Source organism: Pollicipes pollicipes, unplaced genomic scaffold (genome assembly GCF_011947565.3).
Source record: "Pollicipes pollicipes isolate AB1234 unplaced genomic scaffold, Ppol_2.1 Scaffold_3087;HRSCAF=3621_pilon_pilon_pilon, whole genome shotgun sequence".
In the NCBI taxonomy this organism is placed as follows: domain Eukaryota; kingdom Metazoa; phylum Arthropoda; class Thecostraca; order Pollicipedomorpha; family Pollicipedidae; genus Pollicipes; species Pollicipes pollicipes.
This window is the reverse complement of record NW_023596225.1, coordinates 26,986,094-27,010,447: the sequence shown is the minus strand read 5'-3', so window position 1 is coordinate 27,010,447 and position 24,354 is coordinate 26,986,094. Positions and strand designations below refer to the sequence as shown.

The window sequence follows — 24,354 nt, the reverse complement described above, 5'->3', positions numbered from 1 at the left end:
GGGAAATGCTTGTTGTAAGTCAGGGTGTCACCTGTATACAAATTAACTTGCGAAGTTTCACATCGCGCCCTGTGCCACAAAAACCGTGGATCGCAGGTGCCATTTCGGCAACGGTCTGACAACGCTTCTCCAATGGCTCCCGCGACATCCCTTGGGTGAGTGATGTCTTGACTTCCCACTCGCAGTGCAGGAATGGAAACTGGCAGGTGCAATCCAGCGATTCTTTCAATGCGGCCCCATACATGTGACGTCGGCGTGTGGCGATTCAGTGAGCTGACGTAGATGCACCATGATGCACGTTTCGCCTCTCGTATAGTGCGGCGTGCGGCCGCGCGTGCTTGCCTGAAAGCCATGAGGTTTAATGGACTGCTGTGCCGGTCAAAAGCCCTAAAAGCTCTCCGATGTGCACGAATAGCGTCGCGACATTCGTCGCTCTGCCAAAGTACAGGGGTGCAACGAGAGCATCCGGAGGCGCGTGAAATGCATTCTTTCGCCGCGTCCAAAAAGAGAGACGAAAATTCCTCCATAGCCGGAGTCACAGAGACGAAATCGTTAGAAAAGGTTTCCTCCAGGCGGGTCTCAAATCCACTCCAGTCAGCCTTCTTAAAATTCCAACGCTGATGTCGGATACCAAGAACAGTGCCACCACGGTACCGAACCCAGACCGGAAAATGGCCACTTCTAAGGGGGTCCTCTGAACCATCCCAAGTGAAGTGTGGTACCAACTGCGGACTACAAAGGCTCAGGTCTAGCACTGACGATCGTCCTGATGGTGCGCATGCGAGTATTACGGCACGTTCAACTCACGCCACACAATTATGCCGATTAAGTCGAATGTCACGATCGGATGGTGGGATCAGGGCTCACACAATAAGCCCTTCTAAGTGCGTGCTTAAGCCACCAAAATCTGTCTGACCAAAATGTTGGAAACAAGTTCTAAAAATACTAATTATACACCTGACGGCCTGCACTTCAGTTCGCTGCCATTTGAGACACGGCCAAAGCCAGTGCGGCAGGCAACTGTCAACATCAGCCAGTACCAAGAGCCAAATCAGATGTGTCAGATCCGTCCTTGCCAGATGTGTCTGCTGATCTCGCCTGAGAGATCCCCCCCCCCCCCCCATCTAGCTCATTTGCTGACAACGACAGAAGTAATAGCCCTATTCCTCGGAGAAAAACCAGGAGAGTGGAGATATAGATGGGGAGGCTCGCCTGTTTTTTTCTCTCAGGAATGAGACTATTTCTACTGTCTTATCTATGTGAATGATGTCCCTCGTAAATGTACTAAACAACTCACTCATTTGCTGACGGCAACAGGCATTCAAGGCCGTGCCGGTCACTTCTGCTTCCCATTCGCCGGTCACCCGCTGCCCATTCCGAGCTGTTTAATTGTCTCTGCAGCAGTCCCCACGCTCCTTCAGACATTGTGTGCTTCACGCCGACGAGTTTCGGGAAAAAACAAACTTGGGCTCCCTCATATCTATGCCTCTGGAGCAGGGCCATTACTGAGGTCAGGGAGCAGCCACTCTAGCATCTTTCAGGCAAACTGATTCTGGCACCAGGGCCAAGGCTTGCTACACGTTCCGACAACAGCCAACGGGTGAGCAGTTAGGTAAAAGCTGTGGACACCATCCCACAACGACGTAAAAATCGTCAGAAAACTTTTTCGGTAGTTGTGTGTACATTTTATCGACTATTACATTATATGTGATACTAATAACTCGGATCGTATAACCTATTCAAACCAGGAAAGCATGAAATCCTCCAGAACACTGGCAAACATCTCACGCGTGAACTTGACAATCCTCTTGTGTAATCACCGTTCCACAACGGCTTCTCAAAAACAGATCGGCCTCGGCATAGTCATCATCAGCTGACACTGAGCCAACCCAAGCCTAACTCGGCCATTCTGGGCGCTCGAGACAGGAACGTCCGATCCATGCATCCGCTACCTGAACGCATGAAACAATACCCGGCATCTCACCGTGCAGTCGAAGGACAGCAGACTCACCCAACACCTAACATCCGATGTCTGTATTTCTGAGGAGCCGAGGACCATTCCAGGTGATCAGTGCCGCTGAGAAAAACAGTGGCGCGGCGGCTAATGACGCGGCGCCGTGCGCACCGATGTTGTCGCTGCGCATCTTCAAGGCGCTGGCGCCTCCTCCAAAGGATGTTTCATTTAAAGGGGCGCTGGCTGGTTTCTAGCCTGTGACTGTTTGAAGTAGCAGTATATGAATGATACCTGTGCGCGTGTAATCATAGGCGTAGGAATGGGGTTCCCATGTGAGCCATGGCACTCACATCTTCCGAGAAGTGCGGTGTGTGAGTATTACAAGAAGCATTAATCCTATGGAAAAGGAAGCAAATAACTTACTACAAAGCAGGTGTTGACACCCCACTTTCTGAGACGTTCCGCCGCCCGTTTTCGTAATAACCGGTGTATCGCTTAACGTTACTTTAAAATGTTGACATCGTTTCCGTGGGGTTATTATCAATTATATGTAAAACTGTGTGGACACATTTCACCTGGGACACTACACATCAGCACACACGGTCGTCGTTACACGAGACTGTGGCCATACCGTTACACAAAAGCCTGTCACGCACCTGCTTCGCTGTTGAGTCCAGCATAAGGAGGATAAAAACACTGCCCTTCTAACTAGTGTTAATGAACTGCAGTGCCCTTTGTGGCCAACTGAGTAAAACTCTTTCAGCGTGTCATAGCGATGGCTTCGGCGTAAAGATCAACAATGACAAGTACAACTTTATTACAATTTGTTCACCACCGTACACATTCGCGATGGAATTTACAATGACAATTACCCCCTCCGCATGAGATCTCAGATGGCTGGTGGTCCGGCTTCCTAAGCCAGGATGGCAAGCACGTAGCAGCTCGGCACGTCGGCACATTGCGCTGCACCGGTCCCATTTATCCGCAACAGAACTGTTCCTCACGAGGCAGTAAGTGTCACAAGTAGGTAATGGCTGAATCTCTGTCTCTCGATGTCTGTCGCTCCGCCTGAACGACAAGACAATATGCCTCCTTCCTTAATCCCACAGATGTGCCTTACTCTACCGCGGCACACTTGACGCTCCATGTCCAAATTTACGGCACAAATCTTCCACTCCCCCTCCCCCACGCAATCCTAAACGAGCAACTGATGCAAACATGCAAACACGAACGGCGCAACGGCGCAGTATGACGTCACTCACTGGACGGTCTCTCTGGACGGAGCGGGCCCTCACCGGTCACGTGACGTCACTCGCTGGTCACGTGGCGTCCATCACTGGCTGCGTGACGTCACTAACTGGTCCTACGGCGTCACCGCCAGACCGTGCCATGCCATCAGGTTACCACGCGATGGCACTTGCAAGACGTTTGGCCTCCCTTGCTGACCGTATGACGTCACCAGCTGGCCGTGCTACGTCCCCTGCTGGGCAAGTGACCGGCAGCGAGGAGGACCGCTGCCCGGTGGGCGCGCCGGGATTCCTGGCGCGAGCGACCGTCTGCTGGAGGCTTTCTGGTGGCGCGGCGGCGCTCTGATCGGGTCAGGGGTCGGCGGCGTGGGCCGGCAGAGGCACGAGCGCCCGCTGCCCCCCAGACGCCGACGCTACTTCAGGTACCTGAAACACAGGCCATGCGTTGGAGGGCGGCCTGGTTTCATGGAGTGGGAGAGGGGTTACCTTGAAACCACTCGGAAGAAATGATATGATCAGCAGGATATAACAAGAAAACCCGCATGCATGGATGACATAAAATCGCACAACCAGGATTTCATCCATCCGATGTCCGGCATCAAGGCATGCATCAAAAGGGGGCAGCTGCTGATCACTTAGGTCCACGCAGACATTCACCGGCGCTGTCGGAACGGCCGCAAGTGCCAAATCTGACGCAGCGCCCTTCCGAATCCGCGCTGCTGGCAGGAGCAGCCCCTAGGCGCTGGTTTCGACATGCACATACAGTGCACAGACCGGCCATACGTACTCGGTATCAGCTGATTAATGGCAGTAAGGGTCATGGAAAAGCAACAAAAGCAGGGGGTGTATATCAAAATCCATCAGTACACCTACACCTAAACCCGCTACAATCTAGGTATGCGTACGAGACGTAGAGAAAGTGGCGAGGTAGCATCTGTTCGACAGATGACAGGACACCGTGCAACGGCCATCCCAGCTCATTGGCAACACACGGACCCGCGGCGGCCAGTGATTGGTCGACGCCGTCCGCAGCCTACTGCCACGCCACACGCAAGCGTCGCCGACTTCTCCCCCATCGCCTCGCTCACTGAGTGGGATGGGCGCACTCGAATGTTAAAGGTGACCTCCCGTGTTGTTCGTTTGTGGTTTTTATGTTTAAAGGCGCATTGACGAGGGTGTTTCACGCTCAATCGGAAACGACACGCTAAGTTTGTGGTTGTGGCGAAAAACGTGAGTGCCCTTTGAGAACATCGCTGGCTAAAGTCAAAGCATGGGAACACGGTAGGGGTGGAGGAACAGACCGGCGGACGGCACCTTCGCAAACAGCTCAGGAACCACATAGCCTTCGCGACACCTCGCCGTGCCCAGCCAGAACTCCCACCACCACCGGCAGGCCGCGGCTCGGAACAGCGCGTCGGCAGTTCTCAGGCCGGGACACTCACTTGGCGGCCCAGTTGGTGCGGCCGGTGAGCGCCGCCTTGGAGGTGTTGCCCGCCTGGCCCACCTGGGACCTGTACATGTTATACCTTGGAGCGGGAGAGGCGCGTGTCAGCGAGGCAGCCCGGCAGGCGGGCCGGCAGACACACGGCACAGCACTCGGACGCGTGTCAGCGAGGCAGCCCGGCAGGCGGGCCGGCAGACACACGGCACAGCACTCGGACGCGTGTCAGCGAGGCAGCCCGGCAGGCGGGCCGGCAGACACACGGCACAGCACTCGGGCGCGTGAGAGCGGGTGGGGTGAGCCGGGCCGACATGCGACCCGGCCGGCAGGCGGCAGCACCGTGCACACAATCGTCACTCAGACATGGCCGAGCGGCTGCAGTGTGGAGAGTGGGGACAAGTCACAAGCTGGCGTGTTTGTGGCAGAGGTCAAGGCGACGACCCGGCGCCTCCTGAGCAAAACGTCTGAGGGTGCACATGGCAGCTGTTGGACCCATGGACCTTTCAACATTGGATCTGATTACCTCAGGGGCGTCCAACGGTGTCCAAGGTACGGCTCCAAAGCGACCCAGTGGTAGCTGGACCCTTAGCTCATAGCTCTGAGCTTTCTTTGGTGCTACAATATCTTTCCTTGAATACTACTTATTTGTTTCCATTCAAAGCCAAATGTGTCAATCCCACAGCGTTAAGGGAAGACATCACGTCTTCCCTGACCGAGCTCGCCACGCGTCCAGTCCACACCGCCACGCCTGGTAGCCGTGCCGCAGCTCGCCCTTCCCCTCCCCCCCCCCCCCCCTCCGATCGGCCCGCCCCCACCCCCGGGCGCCGCGGCCGGCTGGGCTTACTTGGCCGCCCAGTCGGTTCTGCCGTGCAGGCTGCCGGTGGAGCCGTTGGCGCGGGCGCCGGACGCCTTCATGGACACGCTGCTGTTGTAGTAGGAGCCGCGCGCCGCCAGGCCCAGGCCGGACTCCTGACCCGACACGTTGCCTGCGGGCGCGCGGCGACTCCAGTGAACACGACACCCGCGCTCCCTCTTTCTCGCGCCAGTTTCACGGGCGCTGCTGTTTGGCGGGCGCAGAGGCCAGGTGGCCACCACCATACGCCAACAGACGGACAATACGACGATCGCCTTCTCTTGAAACGTGCGTGCTCACAGAAATATTGGCTTCTAACCTTGCGGAATGATCCTATATTGTCACGGACACCTCCAAGAGACGCGGTTTCTCGTCGATGGGACGACTGGACGGATAGCCGAAACGCGACAATTCGCAGAGAACAGAGCAGAGAATCACACGGACGCCCTGACCGGCGCAAATCATCAGACATCATTTGCCCCTTCCAACGTCACGTCTTCTGCCAACGTCTCAAGCGTCCACACGTCACGTCGTGTCGGGCGCCTGCCCACTCACCGTACTGGGCGTTCCGGGTGTTCTGTCCGGCCACGTAGCGTGCCTTATTGAGGTACACCTGTTTGGCGGTCAGGTTACGCGAGCTGGTGCGGCCGAGCGCCTCGCCGCCGGCCGCCGCCGCCGCCGCCGCCGGCACCGCGCCCGCCATCGTCCGCGACAGCATCTGACTCAGCCGCAGGTGGCTGGGGCTGTGGGAGCGAGGCGCAGGTCAGGTCGGAGCGGGGCACGGGTCAGGTCGGAGCGAGGCGCAGGTCAGGTCGGAGCGGGGCACGGGTCAGGTCGGAGCGAGGCGCAGGTCAGGTCGGAGCGGGGCACGGGTCAGGTCGGAGCGAGGCGCAGGTCAGGTCGGAGCGGGGCACGGGTCAGGTCAGAGCGAGGCGCAGGTCAGGTCGGAGCGGGGCACGGGTCAGGTCGGAACGGGGTGCAGGTCAGATCGAAGCGGGGCACGGGTCAGGTCGGAGCGGGGCGCAGGTTAGGTCGGAGAGGGGCATGGGTCAGGTCGGGGCGGGGCATGGGCCAGGTCGGTCAGAACACGGGCGGAGGTGCGTCGCGGGCGCAAAGCCAGGTGGGGACAGCACGGAGGGCAGCAGGTAGAACGCAGGATGTGGAGGCATTTGAGACCACGCGGAACCTGGCTTCGCTGTCTCACGTATTCAGAACTTGTGCACGCATGAGCTGCCACGTTTCACAACGTGGACAATGTGATAAGCCAATGGTCCATAACTGAAGAAAGCCTTCCAGCCTTTGTCGTATTCGAGACCATCTCATCGGTGACACCCTGGTCTTCATCAATCATGGAAAATTGCATATTAATAGTCACACTGACGAACAACAGCGGTCGCAGCGCCCAATTGGTCCGTGCGCCACGAAGCTCAGCAACGACTGGTGGAAGACACGTGAACACACTGCACCCGCCGTTCAGCAGCAAACATCCCAACACCGCACACCCACCCCGCCTCCGCTCGACCCAGCCTCCGCCGGTACGCACACTCTGCCGTCCTTGAAAGGGTCGTCGTCGAATTTGGAGACTCGACGGGCGTTGGCGGCCGGCTCCGCGAACGAGCCGCGGCTCTGCTTGGACGGCACGCCTGGCAGCACGGCGCTGCTGCCGCCGCCCAGCTTCTGGCCCACCTGGAAGTACGGGTACCTGGCCGCCAGGGCGCCGCGCGTTACACGCCGGCACGCGGCCCGTCCGCGGGCGTGACCCCGAGCTGGCTGTGAGCTGACGCATGTCACAGTGCAATACATCGGGCGTTTTAGAATTGTTGTAGTTCACTCGCTTTGTGAACTTTAACCACTTTAAAAACACTTCATGTATTTCGGGTTTCTCCCAAGCTTGTCCCGTCTCGTTGGGTGGTCGCGTTTCCCCTCGTTTCCGTCTGCGCGATCTGCCCTATCCATGCTGGGTCTGCTTGCGGCGTGAGGCTAGGCACGCCTGCAAGACGAGCCCCGTGGTCCGACACACAACACGAAAAGCTAGCTGCACAAATAATCACAAATCACAAACCAGTCAGCGCAATATTTCTCTCACAAATCATTCCGGACATTTCAAAAACATTCGTGTGCAGCGCACACGGTCAGTGGCCGTTAGAGGACAGTCCTCCGATCAGAGGATAATCTCTCAGCGCACACGGTAAGTGGCCGTTAGAGGACAGTCCTCCGATCAGAGGACAATCTCTCAGCGCACACGGTCAGTGGCCGTTAGAGGACAATCCCCCGATCAGAGGACAATCTCTCAGCGCACACGGTCAGTGGCCGTTAGAGGACAGTCCTCCGATCAGAGGACAATCTCTCAGCGCACACGGTCAGTGGCCGTTAGAGGACAGTCCTCCGATCAGAGGACAATCTCTCAGCGCACACGGTCAGTGGCCGTTAGAGGACAGTCCTCCGATCAGAGGACAATCTCTCAGCGCACACGGTCAGTGGCCGTTAGAGGACAGTCCTCCGATCAGAGGACAATCTCTCAGCGCACACGGTCAGTGGCCGTTAGAGGACAGTCCTCCGATCAGAGGACAATCTCTCAGCGCACACGGTCAGTGGCCGTTAGAGGACAATCTCTCGATCAGCGGACAATCTCTCAGCGCACACGGTCAGTGGCCGTTAGAGGACAGTCCTCCGATCAGCGGACAATCTTCCGATCGGAACTATCGACCAAACCGGCCGCTTCAGCCGTCAGCTGGCTGCTCACGCCGACGGCGATGTGGGCGTCGCGTGCCGCATCGCACCAAATAACCCTCTGCGTAAAGCCCGCTGCGTGACTGATCACATCAAATGACCCTCTGCGTGTCGCATCGCATCCTGAGGCTGATGACGCACAACGAGCGCGCCAAACGCCGCGGCACGGCAAAGGACACCGTTTCGCGGCATTCTGCGACCAAATTGGCGCCAGTTGTCGCTGGATGTAATGATGCCTCGAAGCAGGCTGATAATGGCAAACTCGTGTCGAATCGGCCATTAACCGGCGAGCGAGGCCGGCCATCAGTCTGCCGGAGATCGGGCGGGCTCCGCCACCGATGGACTGCGCCGCCCGTGACTGGTCATACTGGACGTCAATGCTCGGACCCGGGGGTGGAGCGCGGAATCGGCCAAACTCGTGTCGTCGCTTTTGCGAGGTTTGCCTCCGATGAGGGATGCGACAAACCAAGTCAGGTTTGCATTCGAGGGACGCGGGCGCGCAATCCCCCAGTGCAGCTAAGAGCCCTGTTGTGAGCAGACTTGAAGCAGACTATGCTTCGGCCGAGGCTCACCCCAACTTTCGACTCACCGCACGTGCGTTTTTCCTGGGTCCTGCTTAGAGGGGACGCTTCTGGCTGACCCATTGCTTACTGCGGCCTACCGCACACCACGTACTCTAACCTCAGCCCACCCCTTTGTTGCTCAGAAGCGTTTAGAGCACACCGACTGCACGCATTGTTTGCGCCTACCCCCACCCACTCCGGTTCTCGCACGAATGAATTCACTCTCGCCGCATTTTTCGTGTATGTTTAGTCCGCACCTTTTTGACCGGACTGATTTCTGGAGAGCATAGCTCACGCTAAGCAGTGCTTATCGTGAGTCCTGATCCCACCATTCAATCATATAATTCCAGTTAAACCGTAAAATATTGTGACGGAAGTTGGACCTGCCGCAATGCTCAGCACAGTCGGTCCCACCCTCCGACCTCATCTGACCTGCCACTGGCCACATGTCATCTCATTCAGCAGGTAATAGCGGGCGTGTGTAGCGCGGTGAATCTCCACCCGCCATGGGTATGTTGGGGGCCAGGCGCTCTCAGAGACTCAGCTATGGGGAGCAGACGTTACGTTTGTGATTTCCACACAACGCCCTCGGCAGCCGACCGAAGTCCGGCTGCGTCCGCCGGCCCACCTAAGCGCCTGCTGCGCCGTTGGCCGCTTGCTGGGGTTCCAGCGCAGCATGTCGGCGATCAGCGTGATGGCCTCGGCGCTGGCCGTCGGGATGATGGTCTCCAGCGCGGTGGGGCTGAACTGCGGGAACGTGAAGTTCATGGTGGTGGCCAGCTGGTAGCCCTCGGTCCAGTCGCGCTGTCGGCGCACGGGTCCGGGTCAGAGCGGGCGTCGGCGGGCGAGCGACAGCCGACGTGGCGTCCCCGCCCTGCCGATCGGTTACGGCCAGTGAGGTCAAGGCGGACGCACTACCACATCGGTTGTCGTACACGGGTAAGGCTGCGGTCAGGTGCAAATGACGGCCGCCCAGTATAAATAAAACCAGCGCGTGTACGACAGCCGAAACATCAGGAGAGCCGAGACGTCAGGAGTGTCGAGACGTCAGGAGCACCGAGACGTCAGGAGTGTCGAGACGTCAGGAGTACCAAGACGTCAGGAGTGTCGAGACGTCGGGAGTACCGAGACGTCAGGAGTGTCGAATCGTCAGGAGTGTCGAGACGTCAGGAGTGTCAAGACGTCAGGAGTACCGAGACGTCAGGAGTACCGAGACGTCGGGAGTACTGAGACGTCAGGAGTACCGAAACGTCAGGAGTGTCGAGACGTCAGAAGTGTCGAGACGTCAGGAGTACCTAGACGTCAGGAGTACTGAGACATCAGGGCTGCGGATTAGAATGGTTCCGCGCGACGCGCAACGGCAACGAGTGCTGCCAGTAGTCCACCTTGTCGGGAGTGCCCAGCACGGGGACGAATACTGTCAGTGGCCCAACTTGTCGGGCGTGCCCCGCACGGGGACGAGTGCTGCCAGCGGCCCACCTTATCGGGAGTGCCCAGCACGGGGAGGAGTGCTGCTGGTGGCCCACCTTATCGGGAGTGCCCAAAACGGAGCAGATCTTGAAGATCTCGTCGATCTCGGAGCTGCCCGGGAAGAGCGGCCGGTACGTGTACACCTCGGCCATGATGCACCCCACCGCCCAGATGTCGATCGGGCTGCTGTAGCTGGTGGAGCGGAGCAGCACCTCCGGGGCCCGGTACCTGGACGGTCATACCGCTCTCCGTCACTTACAAGCACTGCATCACGGCCCACTGGCGCAAAAGTAGTGAATTATTCACGGAACATGATTTGATCATGGGACATTTACTGGGCAAAGCAGCTTTAAACTGGGCTTGTCATCACGCCACGTGAACATCATCATGGTCACGAAACACAGCACAGTCCCAAGGCGGCCAACGTTATTGCTTAACAAGGGTAGGTGGCCTACATTGTCGTGCACCCTTTCAGAGAGCGCCAGCGAGGACAATCGTAACAATGGCACTCAGGGGTCAAGGCGCAGCTGGAACCTGAAACAGCTGTCCCGACGTGGGAGCCGAAGGCGCCAATCGCCCGCCAATTACACCCTTTCCGGACATGAGAGCGGGGAGGGGAGACAACCTCAAGCGCCCGTCTAGACCATGTGTGGACGGACGCTTGAGACACGTCGTAGTCGTAGTAGTGGTAGGAGTAGTAACTGGGGCTTTAGGGCACCTCGACTGCGCGGTCATATAGCGCCCACGTGGCAGTCGCGGTCTCGCGAGACTTGCTGTTGCCCCAGCCCAGCGGCCGCTGCCGAACACACGCTGTCCGCCGGCGCGCCACGTGCCCCGAAGCTCCACACGGGCCGTGCTGTGGCGCTAGGACACCTCCAGCGACAGCAGGCTAACATCACACGTGTCACAGCCGGCCCGGGAGCGGCCAGCGCGCAAAGCACGGCCGAGAACGCGTCGCCAGACGGACCGGCGCCGCAGGCACGCCACGACAGCGAGGCACGCGTTCAGGCCTGGTGCGGGCATACATCACCTACCGGAGGGCGGCAAACAGACCCGCGCAAGGTGCGGCCGGGCATTGTGTCGCAGCGTCACAAAGCATGCGTTGATCGGCCGCTGTACCTACAAGGCATACCTGCCGCAATGATTCAAACCCCAGGTCCATAGCGTGCCGGAGCAGCTTGACATGCTCTGTATGCTGCCGGTTATTGAGGCCATGAAGGCTGTTACTGTGCCGTGGCGCTAAGCCGTTCTGCGTCGGCCAGTGTACGGCCGCGTTATCGGGCGCCACTGTGAGGTGGCATGGGTGGGTTCAGGGGCGTCACGACTACTCGGCCAGCGGCCCGCCACGGACCGGCGGTCAACTGCGGCTCGCGCCACTCACCAGCACCCGGGCAAAATGGCTGGTGCCAGCCGTGATCACAGCCGTCTCTGCGAGTCCCGTATTGTGGTTTAAAGTGCGTCCAAGTGCATTTAAAGCACATTTAACAGATCTCGTGCATTAACAGACAGGTCGTTTGTCTGCACATTTTGATGCTTCCTGTACTCAAAGCAACCCGGCCCCAAAAACTCTTCGCCCCCGCCCACATTTTTGCATCTGATGTGTAAACGCGCCACACGCGAGTAAATGACCTATTTCGGTGGCACCCTGAACAAGCCACGCGTGTGAAACACTAAACCGGGTCACACGAATTCCATCGCAAAGCCGGACTCGGTCACCCGTGTCTGGCCGACATACAGCCGTGCTAGATCCTGGCCGTAAGTCTTCGGCAGGGCCGGCCGGCCGGCCGCCGCCGCGGCCGCTGGGGCGCGCCGCCGGCCCGGCCCCCTGTGTGTGTGTGTGTGTGTGCGAGTCGGCTGGAGGCCGTGGCGTGCGGCGGCCGGCCCACCCCCGGCGGCCGCCCCACCCGTGCCGGCATAACCGGGCTGGCACCGTCACGGCACCAGGCGTCGACCTTGAACCGCCGCCGGAAAACGGCCCGCATCGGCCCCGCTGATCAATAGGGCCGCAGCGCCATTGATTAGCCGCGCGCTTATCCGACATCAAAAATTGCGCGGGGGCGGCAGACCATCGGACGAGTTCGGAACTCGCGTGCATACGTTTGGCATGGTGCACGGCCACGCTCACCCGCTTTCAAAAGACTGCGCCACCGACTTAATGCCACGTAGAGTGTGTACCGTCGTTCGTGGCAGTGGCATGACGAGTACGGCCGTCGACACACAACCCCGACCCAACAGGTGGCGGTGACTCCGTCCGGTGACCCCCATTCAGCCACAGGACGCTATCGCGCCGTATCGTACGCATCGTACCGTATGGAGTGGTTTGTGCACATTCCCTGCCAGATCTGACCGGTGACGAAAGGGACTTAGGGTGAACATACTGTGGCAGCAGTGAGCCACCAGTATCTGGACGCCTGGAAACCACATAGATGTGATCTAGCGATGTGGCCACTGCCCCGCGTGGCGAGAAATACTCTAGAGTCTGGCGATTTCACGCCTTTCACACATCGTGGCTCTGTCGTGCGGCCGCCTGGCCGCCGCTCAGAACTGAGGTCGGCGAACGCGGCATGGATCGTAATGAGTGTTCATCACGAACGAGCACCGACCGCCACGAGCGGACGTAGCGAACGTGGCGGGTAGCGAGCCACCCCACCAGCCTTACCAGCATGGAGCCGAATTAGGAGAGCTTACCACCTTGTGGAGATGCACCCAGCATACCCCACCCAAGGCCGTCCACCCCGCACGGATACGCCATCTGTGTGTTTTTTATATAGAGAGGGAACGCAACGCACGTCGTCACGTCCCTTTTATGAAGCGCCAGCGACTGCATTGATCATATTATCACCCAGGCGCCATGGCACAACCGGAATTCGAACCCGGGACCCCTACGTGCGAATCCAGGAAGCTAACCACTCAGCCATTACTCCCCATCCGAGGGGGAGATGGGCTGCTGCTCACCACCGTGTGGAGACGTAGTCCGTGTAGGGCGGCCGGGAGCGGATCTCTCGCGCCAGCCCGAAGTCGGCGATCTTGATCAGGTCGGGACCCATACAGAGCAGGTTCTCCGGCTGCGGAGGTCAGCGCAAGGTCAGCGCTCGGGCTCAGGCGGCTCCGCTGCGTGTTCCACGTGTTCCGGTCCTGCTCGAGGGCTGGGACGGCAGTGTCAGCGAGAGGCAAGGCCACGGACTAGACCCAGAGGGCACCGCAGATCGGCGGTGGCATCTGACCTGCGACGCAGTGATGTGGATGTAAGGCTGATACCGAACCGTGTTTCCGATTGTTCTGATACATCAGTTGTGAAGTACATTTGCTAGGAACACTGTGCATATAAATAAGACGGCACCACAGCCTTATTCCTCGTACAATAATCAGGAGAATGGAGAGAGAGATGCATTGATATTACGGCTACACGCCTTTATCGACAAGACATTGGCCATATTAGCACGCAGGGGTCTTAGCACAACCGGGTTTGAACCCGGTACCCCTACGCGCGCATCCAGTGTGCTAGCCACTCGGCCATTATGTCCCCGTCCGAGGGGAAGACTTTCGTGCACTTCAGGTCTCTGTAAGACACATTGCTATTAGTACTGTCTTCTTTATTCTGATACAGCCGGCACGGGAGCCTGTGGCGCGCGCCAATGGCAGCTGTCCGGCAGTGGAGTCCGTCGCAAAATAGCGCAAGAAGGACGTAAACTCGTGCTGGGTAAGAACTGCAACCTGGACCAAGCACCATCCCCACAGGCTGCCGAGCGTTGGCCAGGTATACGAGTTCGTGACTGAGTGTTTACTTTTGCCCTGCCTGGTTCATTGCTAGTGTGCGCCGGGGTTGATCATGCAGCCCCATCGGGGTGAGGGATTTTCCGATCCCCACCAGAGTGTGGCGATGCCCAAACCATAACACTTGCCCCTTCGACTACTGATGCCCACAAACTCCACTATTACAACTGCGTGCATCAATAAACAGCCCAACAACGACCGAGACCCGATCCGGACTGGCAGCTATGCGCGGGGCCAGGGGCACACCACGAGCACCCACGCCTCTCACACCACCTCTCTCACCTTCATGTCCCGGTGGAAAAAGCCGTGCTTGTGCATGAATGCCACGCCCTGCAGCACCTGGTACATGATGTTGCGTATAACCGGCTCCGAAAGCACCTTGTCCCTGCGAAAGCAGGACGCATCGGTCAGCGGTTATAGCCACATACTGGAAACTGCAGCCCGCCAGCATGGTGGGTACTGCGCGTACGTGGCGGGCACCGGGTGTACCTGGCGGGTGCTGGGCGTACCTGGCGGGTACCGGGCGTACCTGGCGGGTGCTGGGCATACCTGGCGGGTACTGCGCGTACCTGGCGGGTACCGGGCGTACCTGGCGGGTGGGCACGGCGTACGGCGTACGTGCCTACCTACCGTGCGTGCGGGTACCGTGCCTACCTGACGGATATCGTGCGTACCTGGCGGGCACCGTGCGTACCTGCGTGCGTGCGTACGGGTACCGTGCGCACTCACGTTGTCATGTCACAGGGTATGCAAAACACACGCCATAATCACGCGCGGAGTGTAACCAGAGAGGAGCGCCGCGAAACGGCGGCTGTTCGCGCTGGCAAGCCTCCCAACCCCACCAAGCTATCGCGCTTCCTGTGTTTCGCCAGTGTGCCACCAGCTCCGATGTGTGCCTTCTAAAAACGCACTGGGAGCTCGTCACCAGGGGCCAGTTGTGATGTCATGCGATGACGTCGCTGTGATATGCGCGCTCTTCCCGATCTCCGTCAGGTGCCGCCAACTGAGCCGCATCCAATAACGGATGTCCGTACGCTGAGCCGGGGTTGCCATGCGGCGGCGGCGGAGGCGGCGGCGGCGGCGGCGGCGGCGCCTTGGGTCGGGACCAGCCGGCGAGGTCTCGCCGCGGCTCGGTGAAGGTCAGTCATCGACCCGCCGCCACCTTCGTCACGCGCCCACATCGAACGGCCGCTGGCCACGACGTCCAGCCCAACGTCTGAAGCCGGTGCTGGGCGGAGCTGCGCACGTCCTAACGTGGCCTGGCGTCAGGTCTTCAGGACTGGCCCGGGAGACGACACGACACAGGCTGATCCCACCCTCTCGTGCGCATCAGGTCGTTAGGTCATGGGTCAGCTCTTCAGGTCAAGGGTCAGGCCTCAGGCCAAGGGTCTGGTCCGCACGTCAGAAGGCAGATACTCGGACCAAGGGCTCGGACCTAACGTCACACATCAGGCCAAGGGTCGGGCCATCGGGCCAGAGGCCGGCGCCTCAGGTCAGGGGTCAGACCTGTTCAGCCTCAGCCCAGTGTGGCTCCGCCGCAGTATGGCCGTGCGGAATCCCTGACCGCAGCGAAGCCGGCAGTCGCCAGACGCGGCGCCATGGCAGCAAGGGCCAGGGGCGCGGCGCCGGGAGACAGAGGGGCAGGGGAGCGCGGCGCCAGGGGACAGAGGGCCAGGGGGCACGGAGCCGGGAGAAAGAAAGCCAGGGGGCGCGGCGCCAGGGGAAAGAGTGCCAGGAGACTGAGGACCAGGGGAGCGCGGCGCCAGGGGACAGAGGAGCAGGGGAGCGCGGCGTCAGGGGACAAAGAACAAGGGGCGCGGCGCCAGGGGACAGAAACCCAAGGGGCGTGGCGCCAGGGGACAGAGGAGCAGGGGTGCGCGGCGCCAGCGGACAGAGAGACAGGGGAGCGCGGCGCTAGGGGACAGAGGAGCAGGGGAGCGCGGCACCTGGGGACAGAGGGCCAGGAGAGCGCGGCGCCAGGGGACAGAGGACCAAGGGGCGCGAGGCCAGGGGGCGGATGCTGGGGGCGTCGCGCCGGCCAGAGACATCAGATAAGAGCAGCGTGCGCAGAACGGTCCGCAGCCCGACAGGGTAGACGGAATCTCACTGATACATGGCTTATCGTTGCTGTTCCAGTATCACATTAGGGTCGTCGTCTGGGACAGGGGTAATACGCTCACGCTTTACTATCTCAGGGCCCGTCACGACCAAGACTATGGTGAGCATCCATAGGCGCTGCCCTTGAAACGATAGGCACTGAGATAACCTAGAAGACTCGTATCCCAACACGTCTCGTCTTTGGGATTTATCGAGTATGCATGGAGCAGAAACCCCGCCAGAATGTGTTTTTCAAGTAAGAACGACAAAAAAATCACAGCTCGCCGCAACTAATTTCCGCTATTTTGGGCAAATTGATCAGACTCTGCGCAGCATAAGCCTTTTTAAATGACATCAGATCCGGTCTGAAGTAAATATAAACGATATATCAAACCTTCTTGGATATCCCTGCCATGATCCACGCATTTTTTCCAGGACCGATTCGATACTGATAGATGTATAGTGAGCCACGCCCGACACAAACCAGAGCCGGCACCGTTAGCCAAGGTTTCAGCTGTCTTTGCAGCACACCTATCCGATTTTGTCAGGCACTGTTCTCCGCGGGCAAAGGTAGGGAAGGCTTCGTTTGCTTCCAGACATGACCTTGCCTCAAGATCAGCAGGGGCCGACACGCTGCTGGTTTCAAGAGCCCGTCTTTCGACATAGCTCACCGGTGCATCTCCATGCCGTAAAATTTAGCGGTCGGGATTCGCGACTGCTCGGCGCGAAGGCGGCGTGCAAAAAAGACCGTTTTGCAAAAAATAAAAAAATAAATAACAGAGGAAGCGGCGTTACATTATCCGGCTTGCGTTCGGGCTGAGTATCTATTGGGTGAACTGCTATTCACTGCTTTGCGACAAAGCTTGGTGAAAACAACGAATTATTGGAAGTCATCGACAACGAACATTCTACTGAATAGCGCCAGCAAAACGTCCTGGACTTTTAAAGTAGTCCAATATGGTATATCAAGATGGCTATCTATTACGATACTGATCTCATTCCTTTGGCTGGGACGCCGATGGTTCCTAACGAAGGCACTAGGGACCAAAAACGGACGCTAAGTTCATTTACGCTGCCTCTTTGTACCTACAGCTATCTCTTAATTGCTTATTTCTTTGATGCCGAAGCAGTCCACTGCACGGCGTCGGTCTGAGTTTCACAACACACCTAGTCTTTGGTTGGCTACTGCCATCGTGGAGATCATCGTGGACAGCCTTGTCTGTCTCTGCCTGCGTGCGTGCGTGTGCGTGTGTACCCGCGTGCATGTGCGCGTGCGTGCGCGTGCGTGTGGATGCGCGCGGGTGCGTGTGGGTGCGTAATTGCGTGCGTGATTGCGCACGTGATGTTATAGTACATAAAACATGTGTGTGGCGGGGCGATCCAGGTTATAATTGCCTTTGAGCGAATGGAGTTGAAACCTGACCAACTGGAGCCGACATCACCAGTCTGCAAGAACGTCATCTGTTCGTTTTCACCGGTCACATGCACACAGCAGAAACTCGGACCGCACCAATGCAACGTGTTAGTCCACGGAAGCAACGTACCTCTTTCCAGCGCGCGCCCTTTGCTGGCTGCAATCCAAAGCAGGGGTTCGTCACCACCGTTTTGTCACGTTAATACAAGCGTATCTGTGATATGCATGGTAAGACATCGGAACTCATCCCGAGCCATATCGTGAGCTGGGATGCTCTAAACAATGCGAAACGTTGACAGAGCCTGTGGTAAAAACTAGGCAAATAGATAACGCAGTAGTAATAGCCTTATTCCCCGGAGAAAAAACAGGAGAGTGGAGATGTACATGGGTTGATACTACGGCAACATGTTTTCATCGGAACAATAGCACAAGTGAATTCCCAGAATTGGGTATCCGTCTTTTCATCTTTTCATCAACTCATCATCAATCTGAGTTTTTCGATAAAGGCAATTGCCATGGAATTCAATTCTGCTATTGTTTTGATAAAGGCATGTCACCGAAATATCAACACATCTATATCTCCATTCTCCTGGTTTTTCTCCGAGGAATAAGACAATTACTACTGCTTTATCTACGTGACTGATGTTTCTCGCTAACGCACTGAACAACTTACGTAAAAATTAGACATTAGGAATACAGCGCGTTCTTTACGTCAAACGCGTCAAAACATGTAATGGTTCCTACCCATCCTTATGACTTGGGGAGATATAAACGCCGATAATTATCTTTATAAGAGAAACGGTGCCAATCGGCAAAATATGTGAGAATGCGGATATTCCTTGCTGTTTAGCACTCCTTCCGACTGAACTATTTTTGTGGAAATCAGACTTTTTGTCAAGTTCTAAGTCATAAATAATGACCACTCTTTGGTTGAGACCACCCCATTGGAGCGGGAGTTAAGCGCATACAAGCCAGCTACAAAAAACCCTTAGCAAGGTCAGCTACAGACAGCCCTTGGTAAGGCCAGTTTCCAACAGCCCTGGCGGACCGGGCAAGGTCCAGCCGTCCGACCCGTGGAAGAAGTTTTCCCTGAACAGAATGCGGGTATGACAACAATTAGGACGCACGCAGTTGCAGCCCTCACATGAAAAGTGTGAACGTCGATGATATTTATCAGAAGCCGTTCAAAACAGTCACGGCCTTCTCACCTTTCCTTCATCAGTTGGTACAGGTTTTCCTTCATATACTCGAACACAAAGTACAGCGTGTCGTTCTCTCGAATGACCTCCTTCAGCTTCACGACATTCGCGTGACTCAGCTTCTTCAAAGACTGAAACACAAACATGCAAACGCTTACGTGCCGGTTTTTCCCGCGTAGGTACTGAGTGAAAAAGAACACATCAAGTGCACACCGTCCAGTGGACGTTCTTTTCACATGCTGCCGAAGTTCAACTGGGTTTGACGACAAAGTGGTGACGATTCGGACATTGGGGCGTCTCACCCACGCGCTACGACAACACATCTCCTAAGCAATTTGTTCGGTCGCCTGGCTTTAAAATGCAGTCTACTAACAGCGGGTAACGTGATGACAGCCAATTAGACAGGTTTGCACACAAATGGGTACGGAGCGCCTTGAGTCGGCTCAAATTACCGGGGCGGGAGCTCGCCCACATCCACAACCACGACCACTAACACTCAGTACCGCCACCTCCGACAGCGGTACCTGTCTCCCACAGAGTTCCAGATGCATCTGCAATTGGAAAGTTCGGCAGTTCCGCGGGTCATACCTGCTCTGCTCCGTTCCGCACTCCCTCCGCCCCCCCCCCCCCCCCTGCCCTCTTGGTCTGTGGTTCTATCGACCGTCTCTGGCCCGGTAAGACGATCAGATGCCTCGTCGTCTCATTAGACGACAGCATACTTCCCCGCAGAATACCGCACCGCGGGCTCACCGTCCCCATGGCAACCAGCCAAACAGCCCACGGACGGACGCCGCCCCCGGCTCCATAGTGCATGATGTTACAGTTGTTCACCAATATCTCGCTTTCACGTGCACACTCAATGACACACACAGGTCTAGGGATGCAGGCCCGCGGCAATGAAACGCAAAACCGCAATGCGAAACTGAGTCACCTGCATTCAATAGCACATACAAAAGGTATTATGATGCATGTGATACAGATGTGTAATATAAGTACTAAAATAACGCGATATTTATCATTCAATGTTAATGATGACAACACCATGGATAACTGGACGAATGGAAGGGCAGATGGTCATTGCCTAAGCTCCCCAGCACAACTTGGCTTACCTTGACCTCACGGAGGTTCATTGCTTCCTCCCATGACGTGTACTTCCGCTTCATCCTGCGGGAAAACATGACAACTCAGCAATTAGAAATTTCACTGGACCACGAGCCGTGCGGCTGCGTTCGACTTTTTCATGATTTAAACAAAGCCGACGAAGAATCATGACGAATCATAAATAATGACGAAGAAATGCTGTTTTATCCCCCGATGCGCTGCTGCAAATAATAGCTCACCAGCGTAATGAAGACAAGGCGTACTAAAGGCGTAGGGTCGGGAATCCAGTAGCTTACAGACAACAATTAAACAGCGCATGTTTTGCGTTCTTATGGGAGACAAGCAAACTCAAAACTGAAAGACGACATAATACCCAGCGTGCGTGCATGCGCCATTAACAAAGCAGGGCTGCTCGGTGCCGATCCATGCACCTGGCACCGCCACCATTCTCGAGGCACCCCTGTCTAATCGTCATCACGGAATGTTGCCCCGCCGGAGCGCCCGGGGTCGGCGCACCTTTTGATGGCCACCTTCTCGCCGGTCTCCTTGTTGAGGCCGAGGCTGACGTCTCCGTAGGTGCCGTCGCCCAGCACTTTGAGGACCGTGTAGCGGTGCATGCCCACCTCCTGACCGAGCGGTGGGAGCGTGCTCATCGAGCGGCGGCGAGGAGCAGCAAGACGGGCCGCAGCGCTCACAGCCCGCTGCCGGCGGCCGGCACGGTCACGGGGAGCGGACGGCAGGCTAGGTGGGACTGTCAGCCGACAGGACGGTCAGAGGGAGCTGACGACGGTCAGGACGGTCGGTAGGAAGCTGGCGGAAGGTGACAGACAGCCGCATGAAGGCGGATGGTCAGCGGCCGGCTGTGACGGCCACTGGCCGGGGGGGGGGGGGGGGGGGACGTGCGGGGCAGGCGACAGGGGCCGGGACAGGCGGGACAGGAGCCGGGCGGACGCCGGGGACCGGACATGTGAACCAGGCTCTGGAGGGAGCGCCGGCCGCGGCTGGCGGTAGCGCCCAGTGTCAGCCGCTGCGCCCCGACCCGTGCAAGCGAGTGCGGTCGACCCGCTGCGCCAGGCGGGCGGCAAGACAGGGAGCGGTGCTGGGAAGCGTGCCGCCGCTGACCGGCCGCCGCTCGGCGGTGCTCCCCCCACTGGTGCATGGTGCTGTGCAATACCACACCGAGTGCGCACCTGCAACTGCAGACCACAGTCACTGGGCGGAGCAGGCAGCCACTGGCGGCCCGGCTCAGACGGGAGACCGAGCCCGACGGTGGTCACCGAGCACCACAAACAGAAACGGCCGACAATCGAGCTAATGTGCTCTACTGAGTTTTAGATGCATTTGGACATATATTAAACACACCAGCTCTGTTAGGTAACATCACTGGGATCGGTACTGTACTCGATGCCATCCAGAAAGAGCTAACTCAATATTTCGTGTATGGGGTGCCTTGAGACGATGAAAGGACATAGTACAGCTTCTGCTCGGAAAACTTCCTCAAACAGTTTTATTGACAAATAACTGGGGTAGCGACAGCCCTTGAATCAACGAAAGTCATCCAGAACAAGTATCTTAGATTGGCCTTGCATTTACAGTACAATTCATTCTGTTTCCGCCAATGTGACTTACAAATCAATGACAAATGGGGGACTAACATGCCCGTCGCGAGCACAGGAGCCGTGACGTCACGCGAGGCTACTTGATGGATCAGTGGAGACGGCACGACGCTCCGTTCATCGCACGTGCCAACAAACCCCATTGACTACGAAACATATTGAGACTTCCGACACTGCAGTCCAGACTGGTTACTACTTGGCTGGACGCGCAGTAATCCCCCTCCCCTCCCGTTCCCGCAGCCAGGGCTGGGCCACCCCTCTCCGTTATGGATTACGGTGGCGCCGCGGTCGACACGAGCCAGCTACACCCCGTCATCAGGCCGCGGCCAGGCAGCGCGGCGCGCTGAAAAACAGCTCTCCACGCGTGCGATCGGTCAGCGCCGGTCGATGGGCGCAGCTCAGCCGTGCGGCTCAGCCGCTGGCCAGACTTTTGGGAGGGTCTCCCCGGCCGGACAGCACCGGCCGCCAGGCTGGCGGACGGCACAGCGGTAAGTTAAGCGCCCCAACCAAGCTGCTCCAAAGCCCACTGTGCGGACTAATCAACAACAAAACCGGCACGATTCCGTACAGAGAAGAGCACACCAATTGTTCATTACAGCGACTGGCTGGACACGCAATGACAAGCTATTGTGGCTCGCCCGCGCACGACGCTCCATGGAAACTGGTCGATTACGTGGCATTCGCGAGGCGGAAGTGTTGTAGAGGGGTCCCCGCCGCGATTTAATAATGCACGTGCGCTTGATGAATCATATCGTAGTTTTGCACCAGGGTGCACTGTACCGTCAGAAACCCGTATTGCATTGATCTACGCTCATGGCCGGGTTAATCGCCTACGCCACGCACTGACAAAGAGGTGCGGCTTCAAACATGCCAGCAAACCTGCCAGAGAAACTTAACAGTGCAAAAGAACAGATAACACCATGAGTCATGCTGAAAGGGGAAGGTAAAATTCAGGAGACAGAAAAGATGTCAGGAAGAGTGCGAAGAGTAAAAAAGAAGGCACGAAGACATAGGGACGCATCGGAAAATGGCCGCGGCACGGCCCCCGCTGGCAGCAGCGGCAGTTACGGCGCTTGGTCACCAGCTGACCGGCCGGGCAGGTCAGGCTGCACGTACCGTTTGATGGCCACCTTCTCGCCGGTGTCGACCCGCTCTCCGAGCACCACCGAGCCGTAGGTGCCATCGCCCAGCTGGCTGAGCGTCACGTACCGGTCCATCGTGTCACACATGGCGCGTGGCCAGCCTGCGGGCGCGCGGCACACTCGGTCATCCGGCCGACAGGACGGGGACGGGGACAGGGACGCGACGGGACGCGACGCAAGGCGACGGGGCACAACGTGACGCAACGCAACACGACGCGACGGGAAGGGACGGGACGCGACGCGACGCGACGCGACGCGCGTCACGCGACGCGACGCGACGGACGAACCGGCGGGACAGGCCGACGGGCGACACAAAACGGACCGGCTGTCTGCGCAATATACCTTAACAAGAGGCTAAAAACGTCAGATACTTAAAATCATCTCGTGAATGGGCTCTTGAAAGACTCTTGAAAGTCAAGAAAGGCCGGTCCACAATGTCGTTGCTGATGACACGCTCCTTGTGCATATGCACAGTTCGGTAACCACATGCTCGCTTCCTACGGCTGTTCGTTGGGCGGGAAAGAGATAAATGGCTGTATCGCCGCGTATTACGCTAAGTGTTTCCATAGTCGCAGGAGAACCAAGAGCGTATTCTTTGGCCCCTCGTTGGTCCATATTTCGTTTAGAAGGCATCTGTCTATAGGTCAATAAACTTACTTTGTTCAAGACAGTTATCGAAGGAGTCAATAATCTTTTGGGCAGGGGCGTAATGACAGAGTGGCTAGCGCGTCGGACTCCCACGCGAGGAACGCGCGGGTTCCGGTTACCCCACGGTCTCTGAGCGCTAACATGACCAATGCAGTCGCCAGCACTTCATAAAACGGGCGCGACGACGTGCGTCGCGTTCCTTTTTTATTAAGAAGGGAACTTCGGGGCACCATGCCTGCCAAGCGGTCGCCGGGCATCTACCACATGATCCAAATTTACGTCGTCCGGAGATCACTCCAGCTGCCAAGTTACGCACTTTCTGCAATTTAGCAACGGAAGTGTGGTTCGCGACCCCACAGACCTCAGCGCGCTAATAGAGGGGGCAGAACACAATGGCACGAGGCAGAATATTGACAAGGAACATGTGTTTGACATTTGGGAGAGCGACATGAATGCCAAAACATGGCCTAGTAGCATGGCCCGCGCGCATTTCCTAGGACAGTGCAGGATCCATGATCAGGCCTAAATTGATAACTAAGTGAGCATCGGATAAACACCAACACCTGTGTGGTGCCGGGACACAGTGACGGAGCCTGGCTGAGTCGGGGTCGCAGCGGGGTCACCTGTGCCCTACCTCCGTTGGGGCATGTCCAGGGCACGTTTTCCGTGCGCAGCAGCGGACACCAGGGGCCCGAGCCGGCCACCTCAGACGAACCGAAGCACGGACCGACCAACCCTCGCCCCACAGCGACCAGTACGGAACGTGTGCGGCACAGTGAACGCCGGTTGGAGCGGGGCGTCGCGTAGCGCGGCCGTGCGTGGCTGCCCGAGGGGGAGAGCCCAGCCCGCCGCCCGACCGGTCACAGCCCAGCCCGCCGCCGAATGACGCCGATCTCGCCGGCCCAGCTGCTCCCGCCGCACGGCGGTATCGACCGGCGCGGCCGCGGGGCGCTCGACGGCCGCCAGCGCCGACCGGCACGCGCACGCCAGCACGCGGCCAGGGCTAGCAGGTCACAGCGTGAGATGATCATCATGTCTTTCACTCTGCCAACTTCCAGTGATTGTCATGTTGCTGACTAGAACTTGTTGCAGGACCAAGGACGCT

At 57.8% G+C, this 24,354-nt stretch overlaps 1 protein-coding gene across 1 annotated transcript; it reads right to left on the bottom strand.

The window, feature by feature from the left end:
• Positions 1 to 2,763: 2,763 nt before the first annotated feature.
• On the bottom strand, positions 2,764 to 24,035 carry LOC119089514 (serine/threonine-protein kinase ICK). Its single transcript, XM_037212248.1, has 13 exons — positions 23,884 to 24,035; positions 22,576 to 22,702; positions 19,852 to 19,906; positions 18,752 to 18,873; positions 14,315 to 14,417; positions 13,214 to 13,323; positions 10,315 to 10,486; positions 9,417 to 9,592; positions 7,039 to 7,197; positions 6,051 to 6,238; positions 5,487 to 5,628; positions 4,644 to 4,727; positions 2,764 to 3,627 (listed from the first exon to the last, which is right to left on the bottom strand). The coding sequence occupies exons 2-13, from the start codon at positions 22,686 to 22,688 to the stop codon at positions 3,615 to 3,617; spliced, it is 1,437 nt and encodes a 478-aa protein (XP_037068143.1). The 5' UTR covers positions 22,689 to 22,702; positions 23,884 to 24,035; the 3' UTR covers positions 2,764 to 3,614.
• Positions 24,036 to 24,354: the final 319 nt, after the last annotated feature.

Bases quoted from the DNA above. Each gene is read 5' to 3' on its own strand.
- LOC119089514 (XM_037212248.1), bottom strand. From the start codon at position 22,688: ATGTGTGACACGATGGACCGGTACGTGACGCTCAGCCAGCTGGGCGAT. The intron at 14,418-18,751 runs GTGAGAAGGCCG...CTGCTTTCGCAG, and splicing joins TACCAACTGATGAAGGAAAG to GGACAAGGTGCTTTCGGAGC. The intron at 6,239-7,038 runs GTGCGTACCGGC...TCGCTCCCACAG, and splicing joins CCTTTCAAGGACGGCAGAGT to CCCCAGCCACCTGCGGCTGA.